General features: G+C 39.8%; 1 protein-coding gene across 1 annotated transcript in view; it reads left to right on the top strand.

Moving 5' to 3' along the window:
* Positions 1 to 14,036, top strand: part of SLX4IP (SLX4 interacting protein) — a 182,050-nt gene that overhangs the window by 111,521 nt on the left and 56,493 nt on the right. Inside the window, 2 exon segments of the mRNA XM_059406534.1 lie at positions 3,894 to 3,983; positions 8,390 to 8,510. Coding sequence (XP_059262517.1) covers positions 3,894 to 3,983; positions 8,390 to 8,510 — 211 coding nt within the window.

The raw sequence follows: 14,036 nt of genomic DNA, 5'->3' as shown, positions 1-14,036 counted from the left end.
ATTTTATGGAAAGCTACTGTTAGGTACTATTGATTCAGATTGTTTGAGCATCACTTTTTTTTTTTTTCAATCTGTTTAAAAAGATATTTTTGCTAATGGAGAAGAGGATATAGAGAACTTGGTTTGAGGAGTCAGGATTAGACACTTGCAGGAAACCCAGGCAGATGTGCGTAAGGCTGTTGCTTTGGAGAGGCTCTTGTTCTGCTGTCTGTGGAGCTTCAACAGGTCTGTGATAGAATTCACAGGGTCATTGAACTTGGATGGGAACAAAATTACATCTTTATTTTAACCAAATTCTAATCAATTTATTATTTTTATTATAAGTTAAATATTTATTTTAAAGAGAGCAAGCGCATGTGCATATTGGAGGAGAGGCAGAGGAGAGGGAGAGAGAGAATCTCAAGCAGACTCTGTGCTGAGTGTAGAGTCTGACACGGGGCTTTATCTCACAACCCTGAGATCATGACCAAGAATTGGGCACTAACTGACTGAGCCACTTAGGTGCCCCATAAGTTAAGTATTTAAAACACGTAGTATTCGCAGTATATGTCACCATTAGAATCAAAGTTCTTTTCGTATTATATTAAAATTGTGGCGCATATATCGTTTATGCTTACCACTACTTTGTATTTATGGCAGTTATTAGATCTGCCACTATGTGAGAAGAGCCAGTGCCTTAATAAACAAGTACATACATTACTAAATCACATGCAAAATTTTCTTTTAATTTGGATAAACATACTTCAGTCAAATTGGTGTCTTTTTTATTACTCCTATGCATTGTGTTTCATGTATTTAAAAACATTATTCTGAGCAGATGTCCTCAGCTTCACAGCTGCTCAAAGAGGTCCGTGGCACACAAAAGGTTAATAACCTCTGGCTAAGAGCATGTAGTTGTGGCATATGACCTCCACCTGGTGGCAGCATACTCCTTAAAGGTTAAAACTATGATCCGCATTATGAAGAAACTTTTAAAAATAACAGTATACTTAAGTATGGTTCTCAAACAGTTTTGACCACAAATCCGTAGTAAAAAATGGGCTTTACATCATAACTCATTATACTCATACATAAGTTTCACAAAACAAGACTTGACCTTACCATGGAACATATTGATATTTTTTGATCTATTCAAATATTCCCTTTGATTCTCTTTCTTTAAAATAAAATAATGGTCGTAAAACAGTATACTACAGTTCAGTGGGTTACACTGTTTGACATCATAGGAGACCCTCTTTTACCATATTGCAAGATTTTTTTACATGGAGAACTTCACTTTGGTGTTCCCCGAAATACCCCTACATTTTCAGGGACATAATACATTCTACATAACTGTCAGTAAATATAAATCTGCTTTTACAAAATTATTTATTAGTGATGTATAATTTATATACGTTGAAATGAACTAATCTTCAGCGTATAACCCAGCAAGATATAGAACATCCCATCACTATGCAATGTTCTTCTGTGCCTGTTCTCACTCAGTTCCATCCTAAATAATCACTGTCTGATTGATTTTTAAAATAATTAACTAATTAATTAATTTGACAGAGAGAGAGAGAGGAAGAAAACGCGTGCGTGGGCACGCAGGCAGGGAGAGTGGCAAGCAGAGAGGGAGAAGCAGGCTCCGCATTAAGCAGGGACTCCCATGTGGGGCTCAGTCAGCGGCAGGACGGGGATCCTAACCTGAGCGGAAGGTAGCCACTTAACCAGTTGAGACACTCACGTGCCCACTGTCTGATTGCTTTGACCACAGATTTAGTTTTGCTATTTTAGAATCATACAATATGTATTCTTTTTGTCTGGCTTCTTTTGCTCAACATAAGGTGGAGATCAGTCCATATTGAGTTTATCAGTAGTTTTGTGAGGAGCAGTCCATTGAATGAATGAATGTACCACACGTTGTTTATTCTCCTGTTGATAGACTTGGGTTGTTTTCTGTCTTAGCTATTATGAATAAAACTTGGGCAAACATTTGCATACAAGTCTTTCTGTTCACCTGTTTTTCTCTCTCTTGATAAATACCTAAGGTGGAATTGTTGGTTTAGTCAGTAAATTAAATGTATGTTTAATTGTAGGAAGCTGACCAACTGTTTACCAATGTGGTCGAACCATTTTATATTTCCACCAGCAAAGTATGAAAGTTTTTGGGTTGCTCCATATCCTACCAACATTTGGTATGTCAGCCTTCTTAATTTTAGTCACTTTAGTAGGTATGGAGTTGTATGTCTTGGTGGTTTTAATTTGCATTTGTCTGATGACTGATGTTGAACACTTTTTCATGTGTTACTAGCTGTTTGTTTATTTTGTGAAGTATCTATTCAAGCTTGGGTTGTTTGTTTTTTTAATATCGACTTGTAGGAGTTCTTTATTTTGGATGCCAGACCTTATGTCAGATATATGCATTTATGAATATTTTCTCTCAACCTGTGACATACATATTCATTTTATTAATGAACAAGGGTTTTTAATTTTGACAGAGTTCAATTTAATATTTTTCTTCTGTGTTTTGTACTTTCTGCATCCTAAGAAATTTTTTTATATTCTAAGTTTGGTAAGACAATTTTGGTTTTTATATGGTCTTTCATCCATCTCAAATTCATTTTTGTGTATGGTATGATGTAAATGTCGAGTTTTCTTTTCTTTTCTTTTTTTCTTTTTTAAAGATTTTATTCATCTATTTGACAGACAGAGACCAGGAAGTAGGCAGAGAGGCAGAGAGAGAGGGGGAAGTAGGCTCCCTGCTGAGCAGAGAGCCCGATGCGGGGCTCAATCCCAGGACCCTGAGATCATGACCTGAGCGGAAGGCAGAGGCTTAACCCGCTGAGCCACCTAGGCACCCCCGTTTTATTTTCTTAACATATTTATGTTTGGTATTCTCGGGTCATTAGTGGAAAATAATTTCCTTTCACCATTGAATTATAGCACAGAATTTTAAAAGGAAAAAAAAAAAAAACCTACTTAGCCAAAGAGGTACAGAAATGCCATTTTCCTGTGGGCCGTCACTGACCCTTTGGACCTCAGAGACCGTCCCCAGCCTGCAGTCTTAGTCTCCTATTCCTTTCTGAGTCAGCTCATCCACAGTTATCTAGAGACTTTTAGAAATCACTCATAGAAGGTGTGAGGATTTATAAGGCTATATTTTATAGGGTCTAAAGCTGTGCCACAGAACGGCTAGCCACATACGGCTGTTTGAAGTAAATTAAAGTTCAATACAGTTTAAAATTCAACTTCTCAATCATAGTAGCCACATTTCACATGTTCAGTAGCCACACATGGTTATTGACTACCCTATTGTACAGCGACAGGAAGCAGGATTTGGACAGTTTTATAGCATATTTTAATGAGACTAATTTAGTTTTGATAACTGTCATTCAGCATCTACTTTCCTCTCATTTGTTCTTTTTCATTTGTCCTCACTTTCATTTCTATTCTAAGATGTGCTGTCTCAGCTATTCCTTTTGTCTGTCTAAAAATGCAGTCGCTCATAGCTGTTCCTTCCTACGTAGAAGAAAAACTTTCCCTGACTATCCATAGAACCTTCTTTTCTGGAGCCTACCCAGGACTGACCTATTTGACTTCTTTCAGTGTCTGATAGTCTTCCAGCTGCTATGGATGTCTTGAACAATCCCCTTTCAAGGCGTGGCCCAGAGATAGGTATTTTGTCTTTACTATCATGACTAAAATTCTATTTCTCCTTAGCATTTTTACGCTAAATATTAAACTTGAAAAAACGGGTGGGTTTATGATGCGTAGCCCTGCCCCATAGGAAGGTTTCTGTCCACTAGGGAACTTTGTTGCCATTTCATCATGAGCAACCACATAGGAATCTGTGAGATTTTCTCTCATTGTTTGCTGGGTGTGAGCTAACTCTGCCATTAATTTCTTTCTAGTGTGGGAATTTTGCTGTCCTGGTCGATCTTCACATACAGCCACAGGGTTCAAACAAAGATACCAGCTGGTTTTCTGAACAGAAGAAAGAGGTACCACAAAACTTTTTACTGTTTAAATGCAAATGTCTGCTGCTAGAAGACATATTAACTCTTTCCAACCTTCATTTTCATTTGTGGGCAAAAAATAATGAATGATACTTAACCCTTGAGAAATGGTTGTTGTATTCCCAATGACAGACATACACTTGCTTCTTTTTCCCTGAGAAACTAATACATCTATGTATTTCATAAGCTATATTATTTAAACTAGGAATTTTCTACCTCTTTGTTTTGGGGGAAAGGGCTCATTATAGTTAGAAGACGATAGTAAAGTGAGGGTTCTAGGCAAGCAGGGATTTTAATCTAACTGGTTGTAAAGGACAGACTGAGCCCCTGAAGTAGGCGTGGGGTGAACACAAGACTGATCTTTTACAGCTTGAAATCAAATATTATTTAATTCTTAAATTCTCATCATCCACACTTTTGTCTTCCACTGTATTTTTTTTTAACAGGCATCTTTGATGGCAAGCATGGAGATGTTTGACTAGTCTGTCTCACTGTGATCAGTCAGGGAAGTGGATGGCTGGGGTGGTCATGGGTTTGATCTCCCTGGGCCTCAGTTTCCTTATTTGTAAATGAAAGAGTTGGACCAGAGGCCTCTGAGTCACTCCTAGCTCTCAGTTTCCATGATCCCACCCCAGTTCTGCTGTGGCAGAAGGTTGGAGAGTGCATCTGGCTCTTCTCACGTGCTGTGCTTCCTTCTCCATGTCCTTGTACTAGAGAGCAGGGAGCGCAATTATGAGGCAGCAGCTTTCACATAACTCTCAGTATATTGTAGCACTTTGTGTCCTCTATGATCCTCACCACAATAGCTTTTTAGAGCTAAAAGTAAAAATAAGATTTATCGAAAGATAGTATGTGGAGAAGAATCTAGTTACAGTGGCAATCAAACAAAGCAAACAAAACAAAACAAAAAAACACCTTTATTGTGGTAACTGTTTTTAGTCAAATTTTGAAGACTACTAGAAGACAAAAACTCCCTCAAAGAAAATTTTATATGTAATATATTTTCAGGGGCGCCTGGGTGGCTCAGTGGGTTAAGCCGCTGCCTTCGGCTCAGGTCATGATCTCAGGGTCCTGGGATTGAGCCCCGTATCGGGCTCTCTGCTCAGTGGGGAGCCTGCTTCCTCCTCTCTTTCTGCCTGCCTCTCGGCCTGCTTGTGATCTCTGTCTGTCAAAAAAAAAAAAAAAAAAAAGTAATATATTTTCAGTCACGAGGTACTAATGTAATCAAGACTTGGCTGGGCGATATTGTCCTGGGTATCTTGTGGGCCACGGCTGAAAGAAGGCAGGCACGAGATTCAGTGTCATGCGATTTATCGTTCAGGTTAAATAAATGGATTGTCCCCTTCAGGACTGAATATTTAGAAAGCCAGCATCTCCTGCTACAACTTAGCTCCATGGAATTCCAAATTTGGCTTAACCAGTGTTGGCTTACCAACACTCAATTTCCCCAAAGTGACTAAGGTTCACCTGAGGGGACCTCACCCCAAAAGTCTTCTGATTTGACAGACATGAACAGCATTCTAGAATCCACTGTTTTCGGGCCCACCTTTTTTCTCCATTCTCTCCCAGCTTTACCACCTCAGCCTTAGCCCTTTCTTGTTGATAGGTAGTCAGTTCTGCCAAGAGTCAGTTGATTTGAAAGGCTTTAAAATAAAGCCATGAATATGTGAATCACCTTCTAGCCAAAGCATGAGACTAGATTTTTCCAGGGTGCCACACACAGCTGTTGCTGCTCCACCTAGAACTACGTCCGGGCAGCAAGGCATGACTTAGCAAAGGTGCTCAGTGCAGGATGGGACTTGCAGAGGTTGGCTGTGGTGCTGGCTGCAGGAGGGCCGGTTATGCCAGCAAGCTGCGCTTGCCTCTCCAAGCAGAGCATATGGTTTGCTGCTTATACTTGAAGCCGTTCCTTTAAAGTTTCTTCACTGACATTGAAATGGCTCTGAGAGAGGGAGAGCCAGAGAGAGGAGAAAAGCTAGTCAAGGAAAGGATAGGACTCTAGCCTGTATTCAGTGTCCCAATGTTTTCATCTTTTTTTATTATTAGATCATTTCATGATTGGGATTTCATGAGCGATCAGTTTGATTGCATCTTAGCAGTCACTTTATATAGTGAAAGTCTTAAGAATGTCCAGTTCCTTTTCAGGAAAAGGAAGTAATTGCATGTATTAAACCCAAGTTTATTTTGAGTCCAGCACGAGTAGTCTTTGTACCCAAATACGCAAACTCGTACTCTTTCATTTGTAAACTTGAGGAAGCAAGTGTGAACCCCTGTTAGCCTGGAAATTCTGTATATATCTCTGTCCTCTTGCTCATTGATTTTGGCTCGGTCTTCTTAGGTGCCCCTTCTGTGTAGCTGGGAATTTGTCTTTTCTAGCGTTGCTCTGGTTCTGAGGAGAATGCTTCACTCAGTGTGGTGTGGTCAGTTCCTAGGGTATCTTGACCACACTGCTCATGGTTTACCTTCCATTCGTCAAACCTGATTCATGGAAGGAAAGCCCCGTAACTATAGGGAGAAAGTTTGTGTTGTATGGGCCTTTGTTTTATTTTTGTCATACTATTTTTAGTTCTAGCCTTATAGGGCATTTATGGCCAAATTTTAACAATCTCTGTTTCCATGTATGTCTTTCACATATTTTCTAGCTCAGTCATCGTTGAACCCTGCATGTGAAGCAAAATTCTTTAATTGTTAAAACAACAGTATGAGGCAAGGCTGCCTTTCTGTTGTGTGAACAATGCCAGAACACTCAGCTGTAAACGGATATCTCTGTATTCCACAAGGCACTGCATCTTTGGGCTGCAAAATGAGAGCAGGAGAGAGGAGACCAGTGTTTACATTTTACGTAGATCACGTTTGTGAATTAAATCAAGGATTTTCAGTATTCTTGAGGAGTGTACTTATTAGCAATAAAAAACAAGTTTGGTGATCATTGCCCTTCAGACCTACCTAGAATTTTTTTCTTGTTTTAATTTATGAAGCTTCTAAGAGATCAACCTGAGATGGCATTAAAGAAACCAGTGAAACAGGTTTGAGCTGACCTCGGCAACTCCGAGCCTTCTGCAGAGGCTGGGATTTGGATCAGAATTATCAGTCCTTACGCACCAGTTTCTTAATCTAAATTAAGAAATTTAGATTTGTGTGCCGTTTTTCCCTTTCCCTGCCTTGGCTACATGTCTCTGGTGGACAGTTTCTTCCTGTTGTGTGGTGGACTTTGAGAGTTGTGTTTTTCTTTTCATAAGTAACACTGACACATAATAGACGGCCCCAGAAATTTGCTGGTGGTGTGGTGTGTTGACATTGAATTAAAACCATGTGTTTCTGTTGCCTAATAAATATTAATATACTCTAGAGAAGTATGAGAAGTTAAATTATTTTCAGCATTAATCAGCAGATATAGTGCAGTTTTCACAAAAGCAAATGGGCATGTACGGGATCATCAATAAGAGCTTAGAAGAAAATCACAAAACTGGTTTCTAGTTCTCTCTTCAGCTCATCCCTCAATACTGTTCCTTCTTCAGTAGATTTCTAAACCTGAGGCCAGAAACTAGTGAGTGGTGGTGTTTAGGTGGTGTTTAAAAAAATGTTGGGGCGTCTGGGTGGCTCAGTGGGTTAAGCCGCTGTCTTCGGCTCAGGTCATGATCTCAGGGTCCTGGGATCGAGTTCCGCATCGGGCTCTCTGCTCAGCAGGGAGCCTGCTTCCTCCTCTCTCTCTCTGCCTGCCTCTCTGCCTACTTGTAATCTCTCTCTGTCAAATAAATAAATAAGAATCTTTTAAAAAAAAATGTTGTTGTTGTTTTGTCTGTTAGGTTGGTTTTTTTTGCGGGGGGGTGGGGGCGGTCTGCTCCTCTCCCTACCCGTCATCATCCCAAATCATGCTCTCTCTCAAATAAATAAAATCTTAAAAAAAAAAAAAAAAAGGTTTTGAACCAAGTTTGAAAAATGGGAAAATATTCGCTTAAAAATCACTATGGCCACTCCTCTTGAACAGATAGGAAGAGCTAATAATCCTGTCCCTGGAATCCTCACATGACAACGGTCCCCTGAAACCGTGGAGTGGCGGGGGGTGGCTGCCATCCCATCTTGCCCGGCCACGTGAGTCACTTCACTGCTTTTATCTTACTTTTAGAAATGTGAAACTGAGGCAGAGGGAAATGAAATGCATTTCTCAGGTCACAGAGTAAGCCAGCATCATAGTTTTGACCAAACCTCAGTAACAAACTTCAACCTGGGATGTTACCCTCGAGCACAGACAGCATTCTTTTCAGCTTTCCCAGCTAAGTAAAACAAACAAAATGAAATGTTCATTGTTGACTTTTTAATATGCACGGTGTTGACTCTTTTTGCATTGCATTACATGAAAAAACTATGTCTCATTTTTCACCTTACTTTAGGAAGTCTGTTTACTGTTAAAAGAAACCATTGATTCAAGAGTTAAGGAATACTTGGAAGTTCGTAAACAGCACAGGCCATCAAATACAGAATTCACAAGATCCAGTCCCTTGACCTTAAAAGGTAGGCACCGAGTACTTTGATTTTGGATAAAATTTCTGCTTTGTAGAGATGGCAATTATGTTTGACTCTGACTGTCATGTTAGTACAGTGATACATTTAAAAAATATGTTCTGATGAAGATGCTTTGTTTGGGTAAAGAAAATTAACCAAAAGCCCTGGAGGGCTTTTAATAGTAGGCAAAAAATATAAAAATAGAGAATAAAACATTCCTAAGGAAAATGTAAATACTTTAAAGGATTTTTTTTTCTTTTGACAAGTAGATTACAGATAGATTTACATTAATGCTGACTTGATTTGGGGCTTTATGCTTTTTTAAATGCTTTCATATATGTGACTCTATTTCGGACATTCTCAGCTGGGGGTGATGGGTCCCAGGGGACACTGGGTTGTCATCGGGTGAGCAGGGATTGGGGGCAGCAGGGAACTACTGACATTTAGGGATTGGAAGCCAAGGATGTCACTGAATATCCTACAATGCACAGAAAAGCCCCCCACAACAAGGCATTATCTGGCCAAAACGTCAAGGGCACTAAGCTTGAACTGTCCTGCCTTATTTCCCAGCAATACTTTGAGAATGGTGATGTCTGAGTTGTAGGTGATGAAGCTGAGGATCTACAAGACTAGGGGCTCACCTAAATAGAAGATCATCTTTTTGAGGACAGAGATGATCTTGTTTATTTGGCATCTTACCCCACATACCCCCCTCCTCCATATTTAGCCCAATGCCAGATACACAGATTCCTTGTTGAAGGAAAGCATACTTGAGAGACAGGTGGCAGAACCTGACCCAGCTCTTCTGACTCCTAGCCCACTGTTCTTTCCTCTCTGTCATTGTCGGGCTTTTATTTATTTATTTTTTAACTTTAAATCAGCATTTCATAATACTCTTTGTGGTACAAATAAGGTCAACCTTGTGTTAATCCTCAGAGAGCAGCACTGGACAGCCATGAACTAGGTTATGCTAATGCAGCATCCCCTTAGGAGAAGAATTGTGTTAAATAACCCCTTTGAAGGCACACTTAATCTACACTGTTCACCTGGACACAGCTGATAAATAGGCAGACAGATTAATTTAACCCGAACTGAAAGCCTCGAACGGAATTTTCAATTCAAACAGTATTGTATTAGATGACACTTTCTGGTATTTCGCTTAGTAGTAGGATAAAGCTGGAGAAAAGCCAGAGGGGCTTATATCCCAGCAGACTGGGCTAGTCTCATTTTATAACTGCTACAAAAGGAGAAGGAACAGAGAAGGTTCCCAGACCTTCATTTCTGGTGTGGAGGTAGCATGGTCAATACTGATTCTCAACTAGCCCTCCCTGGCTTTCTCTGCTGCTGAGTGAAAAATGTTAAATACTCAATTTCCCAGTCTCTTTCACAGCTAGGGAAGATGGGTTGTGTGTTGTTCTGTCCCCAAGATGAAAATCAAAGTCTTTCTTGGGCTCATGTGGGCAAGAAGTTTGTTTTTATTTGCATGGATGGATGGATGGATGGATGGATGGATGGATGGATGGATTTATTTATGTATTTATTTACAACAATATTGTTTTTAAATAGAAAAGTGATCTTTCTGTATATACAAAATTAAAAAAAAAAAAGGTTTATTTATTTGAGAGCAAGAGTGCACACGTGTGCGAGCAGGGAGGGGTAGAGAGAGAGGAGAGAGAATCCTCAGTGGACTCTTCACTGAGCTCAAAGCCCAGCATAAGGCTTGATCCCAGGACTCTGAGATCATGACCTGAGTCGAAACCAAGAGTTCCATGCTTAACTGACTGAGCCCCCCCTGGTGTCCCCTACATAGAGTTTTATACCCTGTTTTTTTTCCCCCACATAACATAATATAGAAATCCTTTAAAACATATGCATCACCATTTTTTAAAAAGTTGTTTTAATGTGGTAAACTATACATAAAATTAACCAGAGTAACCATTTTCAAGTGTTCAATTTAGTGGCATTAAGTACATGCACATTGTTGTGCAGTCATTGTCACTTTCTGTGTCCAGAACTTTTCACCATCCCATACTGGAAGTCTTTACCCAATGAACAATACCTGCCCATTTCTCTCTTCCCAAGCCCCTGGTAACCTCTATTCTGCTTTCTAATATACTACTTGAGGTACTTCATATAATGGAATCAGACAGTTTATCCTTTTGTGTCTGGCTTATTTCACTTAGCTTAATGTTCTCAAAGATCATCCCTATTACAGCATTTATCAGAATTTTCTTTCTTTTTAAAGCCAAATAATATTCTCTCTCTCTCTCTCTCTCTCTCTCTCTCACACACACACACACACACACACTTTTGTTTATTTGTTCATCTGTCATAGAATAGTTGGGTTGTTTCTACCATTAGGCTATGATAAATAATGTTGCTATGAATATTTATGTTCAAATATCTCTTTGAATCTCTGCTTTTCACTTCTTTGGGTGTATGCTTAGAAGTAGAATTGCTGGATCATACAGTAATTACCAGTTTGTTTATTTATTTTTATTTAGGTTTTTGGTTTTGTTCTGTTCTGTTTTGTTTTTTGAGGAACTGCCATCCTGTTTTCTGGTGACTACATCATTTTACATTCTCACCAAGAATGGATCTTGGTGTTTCCACAATCTTGCCAATACTTAGTTTCTATTGTTTTGATAACAGATATAAAGTGGTATCTTATTCTGGTCTCAATTTGTTTTCCCCTCATTTGTAATGCTTTTGATCATCTTTTTAATGTGCTCATTGGCCATTTGTGTATCTTCTTTGGAGAAATGTCTTTTTATGTCCTTGCCCATTTTTTGGGTTGTTTGCTTTTGTTTTTTCAGTTGTAGGATTTCTTTTATATATTCTGGATATTAATTCCCTATCAGGTATATGATCTGCAAATATTTTCTCCCATCATCTGTTGCCTTTTCACTCTTGAGAGTGTCCTTTGATGTGGAAATGTTTTAGATTTTGGTGTAGTCAATTTATCTCTTATTTTGCTGTCTGTGCTTGACACTTTTTCCAAGAAATCTTTACTGAATCCAATGTCACAAAGCTTTTCCGATGTTTTCTTAGAGTTTTCCAGATTTAGCTCCTTTTATTTAGGTCTTCGATCCATCTTGAATTAAATTTAAGGAAAGGGCTCAGCTTCATCCTTTTTCATACAGGTATTTAGTTGTCCCAGCACCATTTGTTGGAAGGTCTATCCTTTCCCCCATTGAATCGTTTTGGCTCCCTTACTGAAAGTCTTTGATCATAAATGTGAGGATTTATTTCTGGGCTCTCTATTCTATTCCATCGTTCTACATGTCTGTCTTTTTATGCCAATTGGGGGTTACCATAGCTTTGCAGTAAGTTTTGAAATTAGGAAATATGAGTCTTCCAACTTCCTTAATGATTTTTAAAATTCTTCTGGCCCCTCAGGGTTCCCATCGCCACTTTTAATGACTGTGTAGTATTCCATTAAATATCTTTAATTTATTGGTAGGACAGTTAGGTTGCGTTTAATGTGTTCTCTCTTGTAAACAATAGCACAGTGAGTATCTTGATGATACACATGTTCGCACACAGCAACTCCTTTATAATATTTTTAGTTTTAATGTTCATATCTTTATTAGTTTGTAAGAGCTCCTTAAGGATAAAAATGCCTTGTATGTTTTATGTGTTGTACGTGACCTTTCTGTGTTTGTCATTTGCCTTCGACTTGGTTTATTTAACTGCACAACCACAAACTAGGAGAAGCTTGCATTTGCCTGGTGGATCTTTCAGTGAGCAGCCACTTTCGGGATAAATGCTAGGCTTCACTGTAATGAGATAAGTAGTGCAGTCGATTGCCAGAGGGAGGCAGGAGGATCCTGAAGCACCATTGTGTTCACTCAGCTGTGCTAAGTGTTCTTCCTTGAAAGTCATCTTGGTATGAAAGCAGTCACTTCCCTTTCCTTTCTACTTCTGGTAACAGTTAACCTTTAATTGACCATGTCTTTTGATGTTCAGACCTTAGTCAGTCCCCTCCTTTGCTGCCGCCAACCAGTTTCTGCTCCCGCCTCCCCTGCCTGCCGGGGCACCCACAGCAGCCTCCTGGCTGGCTTCCTTGTGTCCACTCTGGCCATTGCCTCTCCTGCTGTTTATATGTCAGTTCGTGTCATCCCTTAATATCACAGGTCTGATCTTGTGAACCTCTTCGCCAAGGCTCCCAGGTGCAAGCCAGGATCCTGCCTCTCCAGCCTCATCTTGTCCCACTCTTTCCTTCTTTCTTGCTCCCAGTGGGGGCAGCTTAATGCCTTTCTTCCAAAGCTCCTTTCTTCTGCTCATCTTGGGGGTCTCTGCCCAGACTGGAGCCCAGGTTTTCATCCTTTCCCTGTGCTCCTTCTGCTCTCTGCTCAAAATCACTCGTCAGGGAAACTTATCCTGGGGAACCATCTCCCTGTTACTGGCCCACAAGCATCCCGAACATCATTTGGTTAACGTTGGTCTCTCCACGAGCTGTGTAAGCCATCTGAAGACAGGTTCAGCCTCTTTTATTTCCATTGTGTCTCCAACTAGGAGGACATTTCCTGCTTTGCAGTCGGTATTTAATAAGTGTTTGTACAGGTGATAAATTACACGCATAGTTCTATCTCTCCTCTTCCTAGTAGGGTCAAAGCATACCATAACTTTCCCAGCCTGCCATGTCTCCTTCCACCACTCACTTTCCTGCCTCCCACAAGCCTGCTTTCTTGATACCGCTGCCTTAACATTTATAGGTTTCGCCTTTGTCTGGGAAACTTATATTTAACTTTTAAGATCCACCTCAAATATTACTTCTCCAAAGTCTCCGTCAGTTTCTCATCTTCTGGCACTTAACACTTTGAATACATTTGTCACATTGTGTTATAATTTTGCTATAATCCGTTTACCTACCTTTATCCTACCCTTTCAGTGGCAAAGACTGATGCTTTGCCACTTACAGAGCCTCTTTCCTTCTCCAAATCACATTAGTGCTTAACCCTAGAACATAGCCCTAGAACATGCTTCTGGTTGTAAGCGCTTAACCTCATACTAAACTGTTAATTTCCAGAAGGCACGAAGACCATCGTTCATCTATCTCTCCCACAAGGTTGCTTTCCACAAAGAGGTTCATCTTGCTCTAGGCTGTGTGTACCCGTAGGAATGAAGTAGACACACGCAGTAACATACTGTCACCTTACATCATTTATTAACAGCATCACTAAAACTGGAAACTGAATACATGTTCTTCGTCTTGCCTCAGAGCCAGAGACATCTCTCTACATTTATCTGACTGCCTGTTCTCAGCTGTTCCCATAATTTTACTTAAATGCCTTTTTTCAAAAGCAATTTCAAAGCCACTAACCATAAAGCCCTGCCTATTTCCTTCTCAGTATCCAGTTCTGTGTCTCATGTTCCCTGAAAATAGAGTTATCCTTACTGTGTTGGTGGTTTGGATGAATGTGAGTGGTTATGCTTTTGTGTGAAGTGGGTATCTTCTCTCATTCACATGAATTTCTTACCTTTTTCCATTTCCAGAGCCATGTAGCAAATAATGTGTCTCATCATGTAGAG

This window comes from Mustela nigripes, chromosome 7 (assembly GCF_022355385.1).
Source record: "Mustela nigripes isolate SB6536 chromosome 7, MUSNIG.SB6536, whole genome shotgun sequence".
NCBI classification, from domain to species: Eukaryota; Metazoa; Chordata; class Mammalia; order Carnivora; family Mustelidae; genus Mustela; species Mustela nigripes.
Note: the sequence above shows the minus strand (reverse complement) of the source record. Positions and strands in the feature narration are given on the sequence as shown.